The 23,709-nt window shown below is 40.6% G+C and overlaps 1 protein-coding gene across 1 annotated transcript in view; it reads left to right on the top strand.

Annotated features, from left to right (window-relative positions):
* Positions 1–23,709, top strand: part of Frmpd4 (FERM and PDZ domain containing 4) — a 627,756-nt gene that overhangs the window by 477,764 nt on the left and 126,283 nt on the right. Inside the window, exon 3 of the mRNA XM_032889687.1 lies at positions 19,045–19,205. Within this exon, the coding sequence (XP_032745578.1) occupies positions 19,045–19,205 (161 nt within the window). The remainder of the gene's footprint in view (positions 1–19,044; positions 19,206–23,709) is intronic.

Genomic DNA, 23,709 nt, shown 5'->3' on the forward strand with positions numbered 1-23,709 from the left:
GTCCCGATTCCACCCGGCAAGTCACTTGCAACCAGATAAGTTGTCTTACTTTTCAATCCCGGTAGGCTCGAGTTCGTCGCGAGGTTCTGCCCACGGCTCTCTCAAGGATGGGCAGCGACCAGGAAGATCTCGCGTCTCTTCCGGAGCCTCCGTGCTACTGCAGATGTCTTATCACCTTTCTCTTCTTTAAAAGCATTTAGTTATCAAAATGGGCGTTAACCAGCTAATCACTTTTTAAAAAATCATGTAAAGATTATAAAATGGGGAGATTTTATAAAAATGTGGCCAGGTAACTCTTTAAAAATCTCTGATTAAAATTGAGACATGTCACTGTGTCACATATACCTCTATGTTGCATTTGCTAGAACCACAGTGTCATAAGTATAAAACAATTATATCATTTTTTCAGAGAAAGTAAGTATACCATAGGAGACATAATACCTTGGCATGGTAATAAAACTTATTCTTCTTTACCCACCCCTTCCCCATGATTGCCCTAATATGTGGCTAGAACTCAGTTTCCTGCACCTGAAGTGATTATTTTAATTGGTTTGAGAAAGGCTTTGTTCCTTATTACAAAGTTTCAAGGTTTTGCTTGAGAAAGTCTTTGCTCTTTATTAAGTTTTTTTGTTCAAAAACCGTATTTTCCTGCAGGTTAAAAGAGAGAGAGAGAGAAAGAGATAATCAATCAAGAAGAAAAAGTCTGTCCAGCCATGCAGCACTTCATGCTCTGTGAGCAACAGATGTTGACACTTCAGAAATATTTGGGGTGATTGGAATTTTTAACCCCCAAAGGGCTCAATCTGTTGGAGCCCTGAGCAAAGAGCTTGTGTAAGAACCATCAATCTGTCCCTTTGCCACTCAAACCTGGGGCCATTCCATTTCGTTTTGCTTGCCAGGGCATGATGAGATAAGCCATGGAAATGTATCATTTCCAATCAGATTCTACTCTCATTTTTTAAGTTCCTAAAATTGCCACTAAAGTGGAATGTGAAGGCTGGGCCTTTCCAGAGCAATAGTGATCTTTTTAAGATGGATGACTTTGCCCACAGTGAGCATGGAAGTCAACCATAGAGCTTGCACCATGAGTCAGGAACCCTCTGGAGTATACAGAACAAAATCTCCATCTAATGAGCTTTTAAACCTTTACTGGTAAAGTACATTATGAGTTCGTACAATGATGAATATATATATATATATATAGTTACTGTTTTTATATATGCATGCATATGTATAGAATTTTTATGAGTGCCTGCTTGCATGTGTGTCTGTGCATCGTGTGCATGTCTAGTGTCCGTGGAAGCCTGAAGAAGGCAGTTGAGCCTCTAGAATTAGAGTTAGAAAGGGTAGTGAGCTACCATTTATGTGCTAAGAGTTGAACCTGGGTTCTCTAGAAGAGCAGACAATACTCTTAAACACTGAACGTCTCTCCCTCCCACTTATATTAGTTATATATATATATATATATATATATATATATATATAGTGTTATGAATATGTTGAGGTTTAAAATGTACTAAAATGAGTTTTTGAAAGCTGAATTGAACTTAGTGTGGTGGCATAGACCCATTCTACCAATACTGGAGAGGCTGAGGTAGAGATTTTAAGTTTGAATCCAGCTTGGACTTCATGGCAAGTCCCAGCCTCCAAATAAACTAAAGAAACAGGAACAAGAAAACAAATCAAGCAAGGTAAAACTGCAAGTGAGATAGACATTTTAATCATATCATTGCTGCATTCAGTCATTTACTGTCTTAAATGACATCGAAGTGACTAGAGATGATTTTTTTTTAATCTAATGCTTCACATCGCTTTACTGTAAAAAAATTAGAAGGTCTTGTGAGTGCAGCTTAATATTTTACTTGATTTGAATTAAATCATTGGAGAAAGAAAAGGAGCCACAGAAAACTGTGAAGGGACAAGTGGACAAAGACTGGTGCTGGTCTGCTTGCTTGGTGGCTTCGTTTCCTTCTCATCTATGCAAAGGATTGGTTGGAATTCAACTGGAAACTTCTCTGCTGCCCATCATCTATTCTCATAAACCAAATGGAAAATGTCGCCTTTTCCTGTATTTACCAAATGAATTCAGAGCCCACTGGAACGCTTCAATTGGAAGATTTTTAAGCAGGTTAGAGAAATCCATTTCCACATTTTCAAAGACTGCAGCTTCTATCTGTATATATTTGCATAATTTTCAATAAAACAATTAGACAACTGTTACTTCCAAACATCTGTTTCCCTCCATGCTTAGCACAATCCAAATTTATGTAGAAAAAAATCAAATTATTTTCTCACTCATCATTAAAATATCTCTTTTTTTTTTTCTGAGAAGAACACTTTGTAAAGTTTATTGTCGGCTGGTAGCCAACAACTTCTATTGGAAGACAATAAATTTCCCTAGCCATTCTACTTGTTTGTTCCAAAAGCAACTACATTTTTGGCATGTGAGCTCCCTTAGGTTTCTCTGCTACAATAAGTTGCACCGAATTTTTTCACCAGGAACCATCTCTAAATTTACCCTGGAAGCTTCATTTTGTTATGGTCAATGCTACATCACCATGGCTGCATTAGTTTTTGTAGGGAGTGGCATGCAGGAGCCATAGATTAACCTCAGGTGTGGCTTCTCAGATGCCATCCGCCTTCCTAAATGTGATAGTTTCATTCACTGACCTGACCTTCAGTATATAGGGTAAACTGAATTGCCCGTAAACCCCAGAGGTCCTCCTGTATCTGCTTCCCAAGCACCAGGACTACAAATGTAAGCCATCATCTACAACTGGTGTTTTGTGTTTGTTTGTTTGTTTGTCTGTTTGTCATTATGCAGCTTGATGTTACAGTGATCCACTTCTGTCTATGTTTCCCTAGTGTGGATCATTTATTATGAAAGGCATGTGCTATTATGCCTGGCGTGTGTGTGTGTGTGTGTGTGTGTGTGTGTGTGTGTGTGTGTGTGTGTGTGTGTGTATGTGTGTATGTGTGTGTGTGTGTGTCTCTGTGTGTGTGTGTCTGTGTGTGTGAATGTAGTTTCCACAGAAATCAGAAGGGGGCGTTGGATCCTTTGCATCTGGAGGAACAGGGAGTTGTGAGCCATCCAATGTAGGTCCTGAGAACCAACTCAGGGCCTGTATAAGAACAGTGAACACTTTTAACTGTTGAGCAGTCTTTCTGGCCCCATTGATCGACATTTTGATATGCAATCTTGGGATAGAAGGCTGTTGTGCTTGCATAACAAGCACTTTATCTATGTAGCCAACTTCTCAGGCTGTATTCTTTTCTTTGTTTTGAGAATAAGAACTGTCATTCTAAGAACTGTCATTTTGTAACAGACTACACAGAACATTTTTCTTACTCGGTGTTCTTTTATAATACCATAAAAAATTAGAATTTGTTTTGTTGCATTCTTTAAAAAGGGGGCTGTTCACATCTCCATGAAGGGCAGCACAACATTTGTAAACTATTTTAAAATGAACTAAACTTTGCATATTTAGTCTACCCTATTGCAAAGAAGCCCCGCTTATTCTAAAGCTTTCTGAAACTCTCCAACAAAAGTCTTTTATTTGTGCTTGTAAGGTTAATCATCCTGGAATCTCCTGGCTTTCAAGGACTATGTAAGTTTCTAAGCTTTGATTTGTTAAATGCTCCTGACACATTGTGGAAATTTCACTGACAGTGGCCTGCAGAATTGATTAGCGAAGGTCAATGTCTTGGGAACCTATGAGACACACGTTCATGAAGGCAAAAAGCACGAGGCACACTGTTATGTGCAGTGAAACCCCATTGTGTGCAGTTATTTCTATTAAAAATAACTCATCTTCAGTGGAGGAATCTGGATTGGCTCCTTTGATCCCAAGGACTGAGACTTGCACAGATTTATTTGCTTAAAATATGAGAATTGAATATAAAAACATACATGGTAAGAGAGATAGAATTCAGGAACATGAAAACAGAAATGTCCAAGTCACTGTGCCCCTTGACCTCTGGATCACCAGTAGCAAGATTTAGCTCTGGATACAGGTATGTTTAGGATTCTTGCTAGCAGGAATTCCTAAACCCCTATCATAATGTTTCGTCTAAGTATACTTACCTAGACATTTTGCTTCTAATCTATGATTTCTCCTTTCCCTCGTGTACTGTTTCTCATTTCTTTTTTTTCCTTCCTTCTTTAATTGGATATTTTTAAATTTACACCTTAAATGTTATTCCCTTTCCCAGTTTCCCCTTCAGAAAGCCCCTACTATAGCAGTAGTCCGAACTAACCCAGATCCCTGAGATCTCTCTCAAACACTGAGCCACCAACTAGGCAGCATACACGACCTGGTCTGAGGCCCCAACACATATACAGCAGAGGACTGCATGGTCTGGTCTCAGTGGGAGAAGATATGCCTAACTCTCTCAGAGAAGTGAGGCCCCAGGGAGTGAAGAGGCCTGAGATGGGGGTGAGGAGGGGAGTTCCTCTTGGAGTCAGGATGGAGGAGGAATGGGATGAGGGACTGTGGAAAGATGGACCAGGAGGGAGGCAACGACTGGAATGTAAAAAAATGAAAGTAAAAAAAGATTTAAAAAAAATTCATAGCCCCTATTACCAGGAGTCTTCAGGTGCCCCCATAGCACCCTGGGGCCTCCCCATTATCACAGGTCTCTGGCACACCCTAGAGATGCCCCCACTGATTTCCATTCTCTCTCCATTGCTCTGCTCACACCTGATCCACCCCACCCTGCTCCGCTCCAGATCCCCTCTCTTGTCCTGTTTCGTCCCTCCATCCAACATAGATATCCAGTTTATTTCCTCCTCTGAGAAAGATTCAGCCATCCTTCCCTGTTATTTAGCTGCTTTGGGTCTACGGATTAAAGTGTATGGATTCTGTACTTTCAGGCTAATATCGACTTATGAGTACATACCTGGAGTGTCACTTTGGGACTGGGTTACCTCTCTCAGGATGATATTTTCTAATTCCATCCATTTTTCTTCAAAATTTATGATGTCCTTGTTTTAAATAGTTAAATAGTATTCCATTGCACAAATGAACCACATTTTCTTTATCCATTCTTTAGCTGAGAGACATCTAGGTTGTTTTCCAGTTTCTGGATATTACAGATAAAGCTATTATGAATATACTTGAGCAAGTGTTCTTCAAGAATTGCAGAACATTCCAAAAGAGATATAGCTGGATCTTGAGGTAGAACTCATCCAATTTTTCTGAGAAGCCGCCAAATTGATTTCCAGAGTGTTTTTACAAGTTTGCACTCCCTCTAGGAATGTAGGAGTGTTCCCCTTGCTCCATATCTTTGCAGGCATTTGCTGTCCCTTGAAATCTGATCTTAACCATCCTAACGAGTATAAGGTAGAATCTCAGAGTCATTTTGATTTGCATTTCCCCAATAACTAAGGACATTGAAAAATGTCTTTAAATGTTTTACCCATTGAGATTCCTCTTTTGAGAATTCTCTGTTTAGCTCTGTACCCTATGTTTATATTTTTAAACTAATTTATTTTTATTGGATAATTTATTTCCATTTCAAATGTTATCCCCTTTCAGTTTCCCCTCAGAAAAGTCCCTATTCCATCCCATCCCCCTGCTTCTATGAGGGTGCTCCCCCCCCACCTCCTCCCTCCAGTGTTCCAATCCTGGTATTTCTGTGGAGCATCGAACCTTCACAGAACTAAGGGCCTCTCATTCCATTGTTGCCTGACAAGGCCATCTTCTGCTATATATGCTGCTGGAGCCATGGGTCTTTCCATGTGTACTCTTTGGTTGGTGGTTTAGTCCCTGGGAGCTCTGGTGGGTCTGGGTGGTTGATATTGTTGTTCATCCTATAGGGTTGCCAATCCCTTCAGCTCCTTCAGTCCTTTCTCCAATTCCTCCGTTGGAGACTCTGTTCTCAGTTCAATGGTTGGCTGTGAGCATCCACTTCTGTATTTGTATTTGGCAGAGTCTCTCAGGAGACAGCTACATCAGACTCCTGTCACCATGTATTACTTTGCATCTGCAATAGTGTCTGGGTTTAGTGACTATATATGGGATGGATGGCTTTTCCTTCAGTGTCTGCTCTACATTGTCTCTGTATTTCCTCCTGTGAGTATTTTGTTCCCCCTTCTAAGAAGAACTGAAGCATGCATACTTTGTCTTCCTTCTTCTTGAGCTTCATGTTTTCTGTAAATTGTATCTTTTGTATTCCAAGCTTTTGAACTAATATCCACTTACCAGTGAGTGCATACCATGTGTGTTCTTTGTTATTGGGTTACCTCACTCAGGAAGATATTTTCTAATTCCATCCATTTGACTATGAATTCTGTGAAGTCACTGTTTTTACTAGTTGATGTAAAATCACTGTGTAAATGTACCATATTTTCTGTATCCATTCCTCTGATGAAGGACATCTGGATTCTTTCCAGCTTCTGGCCATTATAAATAAAGTTGCTATGAACATAATGAAGCATGTGTCCTTGTTATATATTGGAGCATTTTGGGGAATATATGTCCAGGAGTGGTATAGCTGGATCCTTAGGTAGTCCAATGTCCAATTTTCTGAGGAACCTCCAGACTGATTTCCAGAATGGTTGTACCAGTCTGCAATCCTACCAACAAGGGAGAAGTGTTCCTCTTTCTCCACATCCTCCCCAGCATCCGTTGTGCCCTGAGGTTTTTATCTTAGGCATTCTGACTGGTGTGAGGTAGAATCTCAGGGTTGTTGATAGCCTAACAAGACTGAAACACAAGAAGATGACCCTAAACCCAATCATATAAGGATGATATAATCCTTTAAAGAGGAAAATGAATAAATCCCTTAAAGAATACAGGAAAATACACTCAAATAGGTAGAGGCCTTTAAAGTGCTGTAGCAGGATTGACAATAGGCCTCCAGGGAGGCAGAGTTGTGGCTAGGAGTGAAGTACAGATCCTGGATTTCAGGTAAAGTTGTGGACCAGAAGATAGAGTTCAGAGGGGATGGGAACAACTTCAGGATTGCTGAGCTTGCTAGGGGCCCAGCAGGTGGGGGTTTAGGGTGTGGGTATCTCACTTCTTTTTCCCAAGTGGCAGTAGGTGTACAGGAAGGCAGGCTAAGCTGTAGCCCAGGAATGGAGTGCAGATATGGGATTCTGCATTGAATTCATGTATAATCATGTTGAAGATTCAAAATGTCTGAGGATCTTCAGCAGGGCAGAAATCCTAGCAGACACTGATGTCTTCCTTTTTCCTTGCCCACTTCTGTGATAACTCATGTAGTGTCTTAAGTTTCACGGAGTCTCCCATTTCTTTACACTTAGCCTGAGGGGCTCGCTGCCTTCTTAGGCAAAGCCCCAAATTACTACTTCTAATGTTTCTGCTCTTCACTGCAGTCTTCCACTTTATCTTCTTCTACTAAGTTGTTCATACTTTCAGGGGGAAAATGCATAGGAAGAGTGGTGTGGGACCAGCTTTTACTTTCATCTCTAGTAAAGGCATTTACCTCAAATCAGACACTGAAATGTACATATCTTCTCTTTCAGAGCTGGGAGAGAAAAATCTCAATGAGGAAAAAGAACAAAAGATGCTTTCAATATATTATTTTGTCACATTACACTAATGTTGGCATAATGAAGACCTTGTCATAGTCTTTTCTACTTCATTTTTGTGTTGTAATCTGTCAGCTTTAGCAACCCACACTTAGCTTGCTTTGTCCCTTTCAATTTGCCTTTTTCTTTTTTCCAGTGCTGGAGAATTTTCAGGTTTGCTTAGCTTGGTGATTTTAGTGAAAGCTTCCATACTAAGCCCCTCCCAGACTACCTAAAGCCTGTCAGGGATGTTGGGAGTTCTGGATGAATATACTGCAGAGACAATCAGGGAATAGATTCCCCTAATCAGGATAGCTGGTTTCCTGCTCTGGTTGCTGACTACAATATATTTGTTTGTGAAATATGAGAAGAATGGGTCTAGAGAGAGAGAGAGGCTCCCTTTAAATGTTATTGAAAGCACAGGCTGCAAAATTCTATGAGTTTTTATGCATACCTCCAATGTAGTATAACAACCCTCATAACACACTCATTTAGAATCCCTCATTCAGGTCACCTAAAGTCTAGGCAGCTCTGCTACCTGTGGCTTTTCATGGAGGCTTAGACTCTGCTTTGTCTTTCATGTGTACACTCTAGAGACCGGGATGAAGGTACAGAACCTCACTTTTGGCTTCTAATGTTTGGAAAAGAACAGCAAGGGCATCTACCCAAACACTGGAAAAATCAATACTTGTCAAATCTGGGTTCATCCATGTAACATTCTTTGGGCAAAAGGTATATTAAAATCGAGGGAGAGAGCAAATGGTCAGAAGAAGCAAGCTGGAGTAGCCATTCTAATATCAGATAAAATCAATTTTCAACTAAAAGTCATCAAAAAAGATAAGGAAGGACACTTCATATTCATCAAAGGAAAAATCCACCAAGATGAACTCTCAATCCTAAATATCTATGCCCCAAATACAAGGGCACCTACATACGTGTAAAAAAAAACCTTACTAAAGCTCAAAACACACATTGCACCTCACACAATAATAGTAGGAGATTTCAACACCCCACTCTCATCAATGGACAGATCATGGAAACAGAAATTAAACAGAGACGAGACAGACTAAGAGAACTCATGAGCCAAATGGACTTAACGGATATTTATAGAACGTTTCACCCTAAAGCAAAAGGATATACCTTCTTCTCAGCTCCTCATGGTACTTTCTCCAAAATTGACCATATAATTGGTCAAAAACGGGCCTCAACAGGTACAGAAAGATAGAAATAATCCCATGCGCTATCGGACCACCACGGCCCAAAACTGGTCTTCAATAACAATAAGGGAAGAATGCCCACATATACGTGGAAATTGAACAATGCTCTACTAAATGATAACCTGGTCAAGGAAGAAATAAAGAAAGAAATTAAAGACTTTTTAGAATTTAATGAAAATGAAGATACAACATACCCAAACTTATGGGACACAATGAAAGCTGTGCTAAGAGGAAAACTCATAGCGCTGAGTGCCTGCAGAAGGAAACAGGAAAGAGCATATGTCAGCAGCTTGACAGCACACCTAAAAGCTCTAGAACAAAAAGAAGCAAATACACCCAGGAGGAGTAGAAGGCAGGAAATAATCAAACTCAGAGCCAAATCAACCAAGTAGAAACAAAAGGACCATAGAAAGAATCAACAGAACCAAAAAGTTGGTTCTTTGAGAAAATCAACAAGATAGATAAACCCTTGGCCAGACTAACGAGAGGACACAGAGAGTGTGTCCAAATTAACAAAATCAGAAATGAAAAGGGAGACATAACTACAGATTCAGAGGAAATTCAAAAAATCATCAGATCTTACTATAAAAGCCTATATTCAACAAAACTTGACAATCTGCAGGAAATGGACAATTTCCTAGACAGATACCAGGTACCGAAGTTAAATCAGGAACAGATAAACCAGTTAAACAACCCCATAACTCCTAAGGAAATAGAAGAAGTCATTAAAGGTCTCCCAACCAAAAAGAGCCCAGGTCCAGACGGGTTTAGTGCAGAATTCTATCAGACCTTCATAGAAGACCTCGTACCAATATTATCCAAACTATTCCACAAAATTGAAACAGATGGAGCACTACCAATTCCTTCTATGAAGCCACAATTACTCTTATACCTAAACCACAAAAGACCCAACAAAGAAAGAGAACTTCAGACCAATTTCCCTTATGAATATCGATGCAAAATACTCAATAAAATTCTGGCAAACCGAATCCAAGAGCACATCAAAACAATCATCCACCATGATCAAGTAGGCTTCATCCCAGGCATGCAGGGATGGTTCAATATATGGAAAACCATCAACGGATCCATTATATAAACAAACTGAAAGAACAAAACCACATGATCATTTCATTAGATGCTGAGAAAGCATTTGACAAAATTCAACACCCTTCATGATAAAAAGTCCTGGAAAGAATAGGAATTCAAGGCCCATACCTAAACATAGTAAAAGCTTACATACAGCAAACCAGTTGCTAACATTAAACTAAATGGAGAGAAACTTGAAGCAATCCCACTAAAATCAGGGACTGAACAAGGCTGCCCACTCTCTCCCTACTTATTCAATATAGTTCTTGAAGTTCTAGCCAGAGCAATAAGACAACAAAAGGAGGTCAAGGGGATACAGATCGGAAAAGAAGAAGTCAAAATATCACTATTTGCAGATGATATGATAGTATATTTAAGTGATCCCAAAAATTCCACCAGAGAACTACTAAAGCTGATAAACAACTTCAGCAAAGTGGCTGGGTATAAAATTAACTCAAATAAATCAGTAGCCTTCCTCTACACAAAAGAGAAAGAGGCCGAGAAAGAAATTAGGGAAATGACACCCTTCATAATAGATCCAAATAATATAAAGTACCTCGGTGTGACTTTAACCAAGCAAGGGAAAGATCTGTACAATAAGAACTTCAAGACTCTGAAGAAAGAAATTGAAGAAGATCTCAGAAGATGGAAAGATCTCCCATGCTCATGGATTGGCAGGATTAATATAGTAAAAATGGCCATTCTACCAAAAGCGATCTACAGATTCAATGCAATCCCCATCAAAATACCAATCCAATTCTTCAAAGAGTTAGACAGAACAATTTGCAAATTCATCTGGAATAACAAAAAACCCAGGATAGCTAAAACTATCCTCAACAATAAAAGGACTTCAGGGGGAATCACTATCCCATATCTCAAGCAGTATTACAGAGCAATAGTGATAAAAACTGCATGGTATTGGTACAGAGACAGACAGATAGACCAATGGAACAGAATTGAAGACCCAGAAATGAACCCACACACCTATGGGCACTTGATTTTTGACAAAGGAGCCAAAACCATCCAATGGAAAAAAATAGCATTTTTTTCAGCAAATGGTGCTGGTTCAACTGGAGGTCAACATGTAGAAGAATGCAGATGGTCCATGCTTATCACCCTGTACAAAGCTTAAGTCCAAGTGGATCAAGGACCTCCACATCAAACCAGATACACTCAAACTAATAGAAGAAAACTAGGGAAGCATTTGGAACACATGGGCACTGGAAAAAATTTCCTGAACAAAACACCCATGGCTTATGCTCTAAGATCAAGAATCGACAAATGGGATCTCATAAAACTGCAAAGCTTCTGTAAGGCAAAGGACACTGTGGTTAGGACAAAACGGCAACCAACAGATTGGGAAAAGATCTTTACCAATCCTACAACAGATAGAGGGCTTATATCCAAAATATACAAAGAACTGAAGAAGTTAGACAGCAGGGAGGCAAATAACCCTATTAAAAAATGGGGTTCAGAGCTAAACAGAGAATTCACAGCTGAAGAATGCCGAATGGCTGAGAAACACCTAAAGAAATGTTCAACATCGTTAGTCATAAGGGAAATGCAAATCAAAACAACCCTGAGATTTCACCTCACACCAGTGAGAATGGCTAAGATCAAAAACTCAGGTGACAGCAAATGCTGGCGAGGATGTGGAGAAAGGGGAACACTCCTCCATTGTTGGTGGGGTTGCAGACTGCTGCAACCATTCTGGAAATCAGTCTGGAGGTTCCTCAGAAAATTGGACATTGAACTGCCTGAGGATCCAGCTATACCTCTCCTGGGCATATACCCAAAAGATGCCCCAACATATAAAAAGACACGTGCTCCACTATGTTCATCGCAGCCTTATTTATAATAGCCAGAAGCTGGAAAGAACCCAGATGCCCTTCAACAGAGGAATGGATACAGAAAATGTGGTACATCTACACAATGGAATATTACTCAGCTATCAAAACAAATGACTTTGTGAAATTAGTGAGGCAAATGGTTGGAACTGAAACTATCATCCTGAGTGAGCTAACCCAATCACAGAAAGACATACATGGTATGTACTCATTGATAAGTGGCTATTAGCCCAAATGCTTGAATTACCCTAGATGCCTAGAACAAATGAAACTCAAGACGGATGATCAAAATGTGAATGCAGATCGCTCATGAGAGACACAGCCAGAATACAGCAAATACAGAGGCGTATGCCAGCAGGAAACCACTGAACTGAGAACAGGACCACTGTTGAACAATCAGAGAAAGAACTGGAAGAGCTTGAAGGAGCTCGAGACCCCATATGTACAGCAATGCCAACCAACCAGAGTTTCCAGGGACTAAGCCACTACCCAAAGACTATACATGGACTGACCCTGGACTCTGACCTCGTAGGTTGCAATGAATATCCTAGTAAGAGCACCAGTGGAAGGGGAAGCCCTGGGTCCTGCTAAGACTGAACCCCTAGAGAACTAGACTGTTGGGGAGAGGGCAGCAATGGGGGAGGGTGGAGGGGAACACCCATAAGGAAGGGGGAGGGGGAGGGGATGTTTGCGAAACCGGAAAGGGAATAACATTGAAATGTATATAAGAAATACTCAAGTTAATAATAAAAAAAAAAAAAAGGAGGGAGAAAAATGTACTGAGTGCAATGGAAAGCAGTGGAAAGGAAGATGGAATTTCTCTCCTACACAGGCCAGTGCTCCTAGGAGAGAGATGGAACAGGATATAAATGCAGGTGACTGGTGTTCTCCTGAAATGACAACTGGACTTTCTTGGTACTAAAGTCACCTTATCATGCTAAACTCAGGCACAGATGCCTATTTATATCCATTTTGGTTCAAGTTGTAACCTCGCAGGTGACCAACCTGTCATCACATGCCTGTTCAGATACCTTAATATTCACACCAAAGGTGATGTTTCCAAATTTGGTTCTTCCTTCTAGAATCTTCCATCTCAGCACATTTTCTATAGAAGTATCTTGCTGACTCTAATGGGTGTATCAAGTCCAAGAATAGACTATAGGTTTTCTTCTAGTATGCTTTCTTCCAGTAAATGCCATTTTTTTTTATGATTCTTTGATTGTTAGAGAGGAGCAAAAGCTCCAAAAATTCAAGGAAACTCCTTTTCTTTTGTCATGGGAAATCAAGCAGCAGGAGTCACACAGTCCCTTTAGAAATGAAATTCCCCAAGAAATAGCAAGACTGTTCAGTTAATCCGGATGGATACATTTTCCACCTCAGTTATTAGCCCCTATTTTCAAGTCATAGATTCCTGACTTATCTATTTGTGTTTGCTGGGGGACCCTGGGGAAGGAGGGATGAAGGTTTATGTACTGCATCACTGTATTCTTATAGTTTCAGCATTAGAGTTTACTGAAGCATGTTCAAAGGGTGAAAAGATGTGGCTTTTGAGATCCTTATAAAAACTCACAACCATCCTCACCAAAAGGAAAAAAATCTTGAAAGTTCAGGTTCCCCCTACTCTTGCCTTACCACAAAGATCAGCTTGGCATTTCATGGTATGGGAATATCTTAAGGCAAATCTGTCTACTGAAGAAAAATAACTGCTAACTTTGAAATCATTAGATGAAATAGTAACCAGATGAACAAGAAAATGGCAACGCTATCAGAGGCTTTCCCTCAATATATAAGCAAACAAAGTGAATAAAAATATTTAATAAACATTAAATGCTAAAACCTGCAGCAGCCGGAAACTATGCATTTGATTAGGTTTGTAACCAATTTGGTTAGGGAACTACAGTGCAGGTATATGGCCCCACATGAGATACTGCTGCCACAGGAAAGCAGTATATAAGAAAGGGAGGCTCCTGCCTGCCTCAGCTCTGACTCAGAGCAAAAAGGAACACTTCTAATATCTCTAATCCCTCCAGCACATTCCTTATTCCTGTACTCCACGGTATCTTTTCATTCTTTATGTTTCCCTCTATCTTTTTGTATTCTTCTGTGTCCCCGGTGTAGTAGTGCCTTGGGTATCTCAAGTCCTTTTTGTATTTATTCTGCCATTGCATTTGATCTAAACATTTTAATTGAAAGCCTTGAATTAATGATGCGTGTTACCCAGAGAGTTGGGCTACAATTGTTTGAGATGGTAGGTTGGTTTCTTAGCTAGGATCTCTATTGTTGTGATAAAATACCATGATCAAAATCAACTTGAGGAGGAAAAGTTCTATTTCCTCTTACACTTCTGGTTCTCACTCCATCACTGAGGGTGGTTAGGGCAGGAACACAAGTAGGGCAGAAATCTAGAGTCAGGAACTGATGGAGAGGCATCGAAGGAGTGCTGCTTCAGGGCTTACTCTTTTTTGGCTTGCTTAGAATGCTTTCTATAACACATAGCACCATCAGCCAAGGAGTGGCTGTATCCACAATAGAATGGACCCTGCCTCACCAATCATCAAACCAGAGGATACATCCCAGGCTGGTCCACAGACACATTTTCTCAATTGTCATTTTCTCTTCCAAAATGACTCTAACTTATAGCAAGTTGATGTAAAAATAACCAGCATAGTTGGTTTTCAAATTTTATAACGGAATACTTTAGCTATGTCTGAAAATTATTCCTTTCTACTCATGGAAGTTTAGAGATAAAACTAAAAGCTATCATTTTCTGAACATGTAATATGTACCAAACACTTTACCAAACACTTTGTAAGTGCTTTACATGCCTTGTCTGCTTTGCACATCTCCTTTATGAGATTGTTATAATTACTGTCATCATTTTCCAGATGTTGTATGAAGTAAGGAAGCAGGTCATATGGCTAGTATTCAGTGGCATTGGAACCCAAAGCCTTACTACAAACAGCCTGACTTCAAAGTCTGACTACAAATAACCATGCTGGTTTTTCATGTCCATCCTAGACCTAAGTACCTGTGTCCTGAGCAAATAGTGAGAAGACATGCAATAGTTGCATCAGGACGTGGACTCAGGGTCCATTCTTTACGGAGAGAAGGTATGTGCAGGAGAAAAGTTCCCTTGATTCATCCGAATGGCTTCCAACAGTATTAAAAAGCTCCCAAATTTCTACCACATCTGTTATCTTACCCCAGTGGGAGCCATTATGATCTGCCGGAAGGGACGCCATAGCCGTGGGTACTCTTTTCTTATGTACTGTCCTTTCTGCTGTCAGCACAGCAGCTGAATGCTACTATTCAGACTTGAGATGGTAGAATGTTAACATTACAACATTAGATAACATAGAATGCTGACATTCAGACTTTGCGTTGGCTTCCTGGTTTACTCAGAGCAAAACACCAAATACACCCGTGAGCCGGTGCCCTGTTTGTAGGATCTCTACCACCATTCCTTCATTACCTAACTCTAACTGACACCTAGATGTCACTAGGTATGTTTTCTTCCCATTGCACTTCATGATCCTTATGTCTTGAGAGCACCTCCTCCAAATGTTACCCTGGTCGCTGGTAGAACATTTTGCAGCACCCTCATTCGGTCAGTAGTTGTCTGCCCAGCCTCCCTGCGTAAATTCTCTCCTTACTCACCATAACCTTGTAGGAACATTTTAAGTTTCTCTGCTTTCTTTCCTTTTATATTTCCAGAATGGAGAAGCCAGTGGGTGTTTAATACATTGACTAATGAAGACATTATTATATTATGAAGTTGTCTTGAAGGATTAAGCAAACTAACATATGGAAAGCATTTAGAATAAACAATACTTAGAGTGAGATTGATGTTTAATAACTCATTATTATTATATTGTTATTAAATTATAATATGAGAGTTGTTGAATGAATGATATATTGAAACTTTAAATACTGTTACTCTGTTGTCTCCTAGAAAGAATCTAATGAAGTCACAGATGTTTAAAATATTCTAATTTAATTGCCAATGAGCTATTATAAGAGATGCCAACAAATCATTTTATCCTCTTTCCTGTTATCTAGAGTGTACATTTTCTTAGCCTCTTTCTTGCATTCATTTCTTTTCCTGTCATGGCTTTTGAAAAGAGCTTGTGAAGAGGGTCAAACAGCTTTCATCACAGTAAGGTCTTCAAGAGTTAAATCACATAGCAGATGAGCCTTAGAAAAAAAAAGCATACAACACATTTATCTATTCTGTTTCTCCTAGCGTTCCATGTCTCAAACAGTTACATTCTGTTTGAAGATTTTTAAACTTGTGTAATCCTAGCCTATATGTTATATTCTTAGAAATTCCCAGAGGATCTTTGCTGATCTTCCCTAACTCTTATTAATTACACTGAAGAACATGATGCCTCCTCTGTCCCTGTCTTTCTTTCTTACATTTGGACAGTACATTGTCCAGACAGTGTATAGAATAGTAACTTGCAAAGTATTTTAAAATTAAATTTTTGCTTATTGAAGAAAAATATTTTAAGTTAAAATGAGTGCTGGGGAGAAATCTCAGTGGATAAATGTGCCTGCTGCTAAGTTTGATGACACGAGTTCAATCCTTAGGACCCACATGGTAGGAAAAGAAAACTAATTCTTGCAAGTTGCTTTCTGACTTCCTCATGTACATTGTGGTGTGTGCTCTTGTTCGCTCACTCACATACATACATACATACACACACACGCAGTGTGCACACGCAGTACACACAGGCATTCCCGAACACATAAGAGAGGGAGGGAGGGAGGAGGGAAGAAAGAGAGAGAGAGAGAGAGAGAGAGAGAGAGAGAGAGAGAGAGAGAGAGCATAATTAAATAAATGTAGAATAAAGTTAAGTTATTCTTCCTCAAAAGAAAACTGTCTTGGACAATTGTCATGAATGAAAACTTTCCTAGGAATTGTGGGAGTTGGTCATTGGCAAGATTTTCTAGCCTATTAGCTATGGGGACTTGAGGGACAATACTGCATTATTTTTTTCTGTGTTAAATAATTTTATCTATTTAACTATTTATTTATTCATTCATTCATTCATTTCATCCTGACTGTGGTTTCCCCTCCCCTATGTCCTCCCTGTTCCTCCTTCCTTTTCTCCCCTCTTATCCTACCTCCACCGCCACCATCCACTCCTCCTCTATTTTGCTTCTAAAATGGTCACGCCTCCCAAAGTACAAACCAAACTTGGCATACCAAATTACAATAAAAATAGGCACCTCCTCTTTTATTAATGCTAGACAAGGCAACCTAAGAGGAAGCGAAGGTCTCAAAGGAATGTAACAAAGCTAAATATAGCTCCTGCTCCCACTGTTGGGAGTCCCATGAGAACACCAATCTACAGAACTGTTATGCATGTGCAGAGGGCCTAGGTCAGTCCTACACAGACACCTCATGATTTTAATATTAATTCCATTGTTGACAAATGTCATGATAGTGACTGCTCTGTTCCCTTAATCTGTGGGGTGACTCTTAAGTCAAAAGCACTTTGAAGTTTTAGGTATTATCTTTTGTTGATGGTATCATCATTATATCCCAAATCTACTCCTTTTTTTTTTTTTATTAACTTGAGTATTTCTTATTTACATTTCAGTGTTATTCCCCTTTCCCAGTTTCGGCCAACATCCCCCTAACCCTCCCATTCCCCTTCTTTATGGGTGTTCCCTTCCCCATCCTCCCCCCATTGCTGCCCTCCTCCCAACAATCACGTTCACTGGGGGTTCAGTCTTAGCAGGACCCAGGGCTTCCCCTTCCACTGGTGATCTTACTGGATATTCAATGCTACCTATGAGGTTAGAGCCCAGGGTTAGTCCATGTATAGTCTTTGGGTAGTGGCTTAGCCCCTGGAAGCTCTGGTTGCTTAGCATTGTTGTTCATATGGGGTCTCGAGCCCCTTCAAACTCTTCCAGTTCTTTCTCTGATTCCTTCAATGGGGGTCCTGTTCTCAGTTCAGTGGTTTGCTGCTGGCATTCGCCTCTGTATTTGCTGTATTCTGGCTGTGTCTCTCAGGAGCGAGCTACATCCGGCTCCTGTCGGCCTGCACTTCTTTGCTTCATCCATCTTGTCTAATTGGGTGGCTGTATGTGTATGGGCCACATGTGGGGCAGGCTCTGAATGGGTGTTCCTTCAGTCTCTGTTTTAATCTTTGCCTCTCTATTCCCCTATCCCTCTCCTTTCATCCCACTCCCTCTCTTGTCAGAACCATTTTTCTTAACAGATCCCCCTTCTATTTTCATGTCTTCTTTCACTGAGTTTATTTAGACTTTCTTGCACAAGTGTGGGCAGAAAGTTATTTATTAGAACAAGGGCAAATAATCAAGGGCTACACCACTGAAGAGAATTATACTTCCCAAATGTCATATAATATTCAAGCTTGATTTATTACTAAGACTTCAGTTAATGAGAAAGTTCATTTAAATCATTCAAATAATTTTTTTTCAAAGTAAATGTCAAAACCTAAACACTTAGTTCCTTTTGAAATGGAGAATGTTATTTGGTATCAGCATAGTGCATCAGCACTAAAACATCCGTGTTTTAACTTATTATTAAATAAGTTAAAAGTTATTTTAACTTTGCTAAGCTCAAGTACCATATATACTTCCTAAGGAATGTCCATTACCTTATGAGACCATGGGTCAGCATTTCAGTTAAGACTTGATAGTGTTATACAAAGAAGTAACTTTTTCTCCCTGGTTATCAATTCAATTAACTTTTGAAAACCTGCTGTCAGTCACACTCAGTTCTAAGTACAGAAAATATATCATTGAACATAATTAAGTTTGTAACACTAGGTCTGTAGCTGAATGGCAGAACAGGTACATAGCATACATGAGGTCCCGGGTTCTACTCCCAGCTCTATGCACATAACAACTAGGTACTTTATCCTTTAAAGGCTGTATGTACATTTTTGTCATCAAAAGCAAAACAGTAAAAATAAAAAAAAATCATCATAAAAATAAATGGCTTCTGTAGTACATTTGTAGGTAAGTAGTACCTTGGTAGAGAAAGAAAATAAAAAAAGGTAAATAGGCTTGAAAAACATTAAAATAGTATTCCAAGGTAGTCTTTTATAAGATGGCTATATGTGAAGAGAAGTTTGAGAGAGGCAACAGTGCAGCCTGCAAATATCTGTAGGACAAGCATTCCACATTGTATGAACAGTCAGTGCAAAGCCCTAATGTGGGTATTACAGAGTTCTCAAGGAGCAATATATAGATCATAAAAGAGGACCATGAGTCTCTATATCTTTCCTACTCTCTCTCTCAGTGACAATGGGTTTCATTTCAAGGCCGATGCCTAACTGCCACATTGATACCTCTTTTCTCTTGTCTGTATTTTTCTCCACAGTCACATGACACAGGCAATCCCATTTGATGACCCTCGGTTTGACAGCTGCCAAATCATTCCCCCAGCTCCACGGAAGGTGGAGATGAGGAGGGACCCTGTGCTGGGCTTTGGGTTCGTGGCAGGGAGTGAAAAGCCAGTGGTCGTTCGATCGGTAACACCAGGTAAGGATCCAAAGACACTCTTTGTTGTTTCATAAGACTACTTGTCACACCCAGTGAGAGTGACTTCAATTCAGTTCTGTGAGTGGTCAAGCTGTGAAGTGAAGTAACACTTTCTCAATAGATTGACAAAAAAGACAGAAACGTGCCAGTGAAGTGAGCTTTATTTTACATATTTGAAAACATGTATGTTTGTATGTATATATTGGGGTATTTTGGAGACAGAGCTTTGCTCTGTTACACTGTATGCCTGGTGCTATACCTGTAACCCCACCTAGCATAAAGCTCATGGCAATCTTACTGCCTACATGCCCATGCCTGATTTCCAAGAAGACTTTAAACTGCCAAATCCATCATATCCCTTGGGTCAGGAAAAACACTGATAGCATTACTGTTCCCATTGTATCACTTCTGAATGGAGAAATGCAAACAATGATAAGCAGGCACTCTAATGGATGTAAGTACCTCATAGAAACCAGTGTGGTATTTAGTCCCAGGACAGTTGAATTACAAGTATACACATCCTTTTCATCTCACTAAAGGTAGGCAATTTCTGTGCCTCATTGTTGTTGGCATGGATCAAGTAAATGACTTTGGCCAATGACACATTGGTAAATATAATCCAAGCAGAAGGTTGGAATGCATGTGTACTGTTGAACTAACTCTCTTGTGGCTGTAAGAAGGTATGTTTTCCTACAACCTCGACCCCACAATAAACTCCTGGGGAAACATACAGTTAGCCTGAAGCCTGAACCTCAGTTCAACCCAATCTATAATTTGAATCAGATCTGTCCAGATAAGCCAGGTCTGAATCATGCTAACGACCCACAAATGGGAGAAGAAACAATTGCTGGAATCATCTATTACACAACAGGTGCTAACTGGTACACACCACCTCTCCCTCTCCCTCTCCTCCCTCTCCCTCTCCCTCTCCCTCTCCCTCTCCCTCTCCCTCTCCCTCTCCTCTCCTCTCCTCTCCCTCTCCCTCTCCCTCTCCCTCCCTCCCTCTCCCTCTCTCTTTGTCTTCCTCCCTCCTCCCTTATCATTACAGGCTTTTATATTTTTGCCTCTTCTCCCAGTCCCCCTCCCAGAGTTCTTCATCCCATCCCCCTTCCCGTTTTCTTCTAAGAGAGTACCTTCTCAGCATTCCCTTTCTACGGGGCATTAAGTCTCTACAGTATTGGGCACATCCTTTCCACTGAGGCAAGATGGAGCAGTCCTCTGCTACATAGGTGCCAGGGGGCCCCAACTAACCCGAATATGCTCTTTGGTTGGTGGCTTAGTTTTGGGACCTCCCAGGGGTCCATGATAGTTGATATTGTTGGTCTTCCTGTGGGTTGCCATCCCTTCAGCTCCTTTAATCCTTCCCTAACTCTTTCATAGGGGTCCCCCAACCTCAGTCCCATGCCTAGGTGTATCTATCTGCCTTTACCTCAATCAGCTGGTGATAGAGCCTCTCAGAAGACAACCATGCTAAGCTCTTGTCTGCAAGCACAATAAAGCATCAGTAATTGTGTCAGGGTTTGGTACCCATCAACGGGATGGATCCCAAAGTGGGCTTCTCACTGATTAGCCATTCCTTCAGGCTCTGCTCCATTTCTATCCCTGCATTTCTTTTAGACAAGAACAATTTTGGGTCAAAAATGCTGAAGGTGGGTTGGTGTCCTCATTCCTCCGCTAGGGACCCTGTGTAGCTGCTGGATGTGGTCTCTTCCGGTTCCATCGCCCCACTGTTAGGCATTCAGCTAAGAGCATGAAGTTTGCAGGCAAATCAATGGAACTAAAAAATATCTGGAGTGAGGGAACACACACCAAAAAGGACAGGCATGATGTGTACTAATAAGTGGATATTAGCCAAAAAGTACAGATACCCATGATACAACTCACAGACTCCTAAGAAGTGAAACAAGAAGGAAGGCCCAAGTGAGGTTGCTTCAATTCTACTTTGAAGTGGGAACAAAATAATCGTGGAAGGCAGAGGGAGGGAGGGACCTGGGTGGGAGAGGGGAAAGAGAGAGGAAATGGGGGGCAGTTTTATGTGTGGAAGAAACAGGAGAAAATTACAGAGGGCCAAGAGAATAAATGAAAATACGCAGCTGCCAGGAGTGAGGGTTGAGGGGATACTCTATAAAGTCCTAGAGACTTGGGATGTGAGAGGCTCCCAGGTCTCAGTTTAGGTGACATCACATCTCTTAAAGGCTATAATATGACAGTACACTGTATCTCAATTACCCATATGGGGATATACAACTGTCTCAATATCAACAAAATAGGCTTACTCTACTTTTCCAGAAACAATTGATTTTTGTTATTTATTTATTATGTTTGTTTATGTCTTTATTTTAATAAACAAAGGATACTTATCTCCTCTGTCATTACTCTGAAGATTTTGCAAATCAGTAAAAAACTCAATAGTAAGATCCTACTCATAATAAGATAGATTCTGGGGGATAGGGAAATGGCTCAATGAGTAAAGTGTATGCCATAGAGGCAAGAGGAGTTGAGCTCATATCCCTCGTAGCCATTTCAAAGTTTGCATGTAAAGCTAATCATGGTGGCATACATCTGTAACTCTAGTCATGCGGTAGTACCAGAGAGTAGATCCCTAGGACTCATTGCGAGCTAATACATATACAGGTTCAGTGAGTGACCATGTCTCAGAGGCAAGTGGAAATGATTTTAAAAAAAGAAAAGCACTAGGCATCAATCTCAGGCTTCCACATATATACAAACATACATATGCACAAAACCCTACCATACACATACATGTACTGTACACATTCATACAAGATGTAGAAGTGTCATTTAAGAAAGAGCACAGATTCTTCTACAATACTACTACAATATGAGTACTATCTGTGACACTTACTAGGCCTTGTAATGCCCATGTCCAGCCTCTGCCTTTTGGTTGCTTGTACTTTTCTCTGTTATCCATGTTATGAGGATTCTCATAGCATCCAATTTAGTAAGCTATTGGGAGGTGCATAGAGATCCTTCCACATCTTTTGGATTATTATTACTGAAAATAATTATTCTCAAGTGTCTGGCCTTTTAGTCAGGAAATGATAGGAAACAGAAGTTGACTAGTGAAGTATATAGATTTTTAGGTTGGTTAAATTTTTAATTTTCCATTCTTCTGACATAACCTGGGAGAGTCAAGCACCACAGATACACCTGAGCATTTTATACCGGGGTTGAGGAGAGTGTTTCATTCCAAGCTGTCCCACCACAAAGCTCCGTACTTTGTCCTCAGAGCTTTATGCTTCATTAGATGTGAATCATATTTTTGGACTCTGTGAATGCTAAGTTTGAAACCACTGAGAATTCAAATATGAGTGCTTTTGCTTCAGTCCTTCTTAGAAGGAGGAACAAAAATATTAATAAGAAAATATGGAGACAAAGTGTGGAGCAGAGAATGAAGGAAAGGCCATCCAGAGACTGTCCCACCTGGGGATCCATCCCATATACATACAGCCACCAAACCCAGACAATATTGCTGATGCAAAGAAGTGCATGCTGACAGGAGCCTGATATAGCTGTCTCCTGAGAGTTTCTGCCAGAGCATGACAAACACAGAGGAGAATGCTTGCTGCCAACCATTGAACTGAGAACGGGGACCCCAGTGGAGGAGTTAGAGAAAGGATTGAATGTTTGCAACCCCATAAGAAAAACAGTACCAACCAACCAGAGCTCCCAGGGACTAAACTACCATCCAAAGAGTACACGTGGACAGACCCATGACTCTGGCTGCATATGTAGCAAAGGATGGCCTTGTTGGGCACCAATGGGAGGAGAAGCCCTTGGTCCTGCCAAGGCTGGACCCCTCAGTGTAGGGGAATGTCAGGGCGGGGAGGTGGGAAGGGGTGTATGGGTGGGTGGTTGGGGGAACACCCTCATAGAAGCAGGGGGAAGGGAGATGGGATAGGAGGGTTATGGGCAAGAAACCAGAAGAGGATGACATTTGAAATGTAAAAAACAATCCATTTTTAAAAAAGGCAAACAGCACTGCACAACCTTTTAAAAATGGGTTTTATAATATAAATTCATGTGCACATGTGTGTACATTCATGCACACACATACACACACACACACACACACACAGAAGGGGGTGGGAGAGAGAGGAGGGGGGAGAATTGTGGAAGTCATACTTCTGGGAAGCAGCTTGTCCATAGATGAGGAAGACATATAGCACAGACAGAATTCTGTACACAGGGAAGCAGGCAGTGGAAACTCTCCACCCTCTTCCTTTCCATGTCCTGAGCTCTTCTTTGCGCAGAGCCATGAGAGCACCTACTGTCCATTATTTTTGAGGAGAGTAGAAGAGGAGTGAAAAGAGCAGAGTCCTTCTCCTGGTTATTTTTGTGAATGAAACTGTTGGCCAGATAAACTGTCTATCATAAAAGTGAGTCTACACAAGTCCCAGGTGATTTCAGCAACATGACCAGATTTTTTTCACAGGGCACAACCCAGTCATCATAGCAAAAGTGGTGAAACAGCTCTCTGAAG

Source organism: Rattus rattus, chromosome X, assembly GCF_011064425.1.
Source record: "Rattus rattus isolate New Zealand chromosome X, Rrattus_CSIRO_v1, whole genome shotgun sequence".
In the NCBI taxonomy this organism is placed as follows: Eukaryota; Metazoa; Chordata; class Mammalia; order Rodentia; family Muridae; genus Rattus; species Rattus rattus.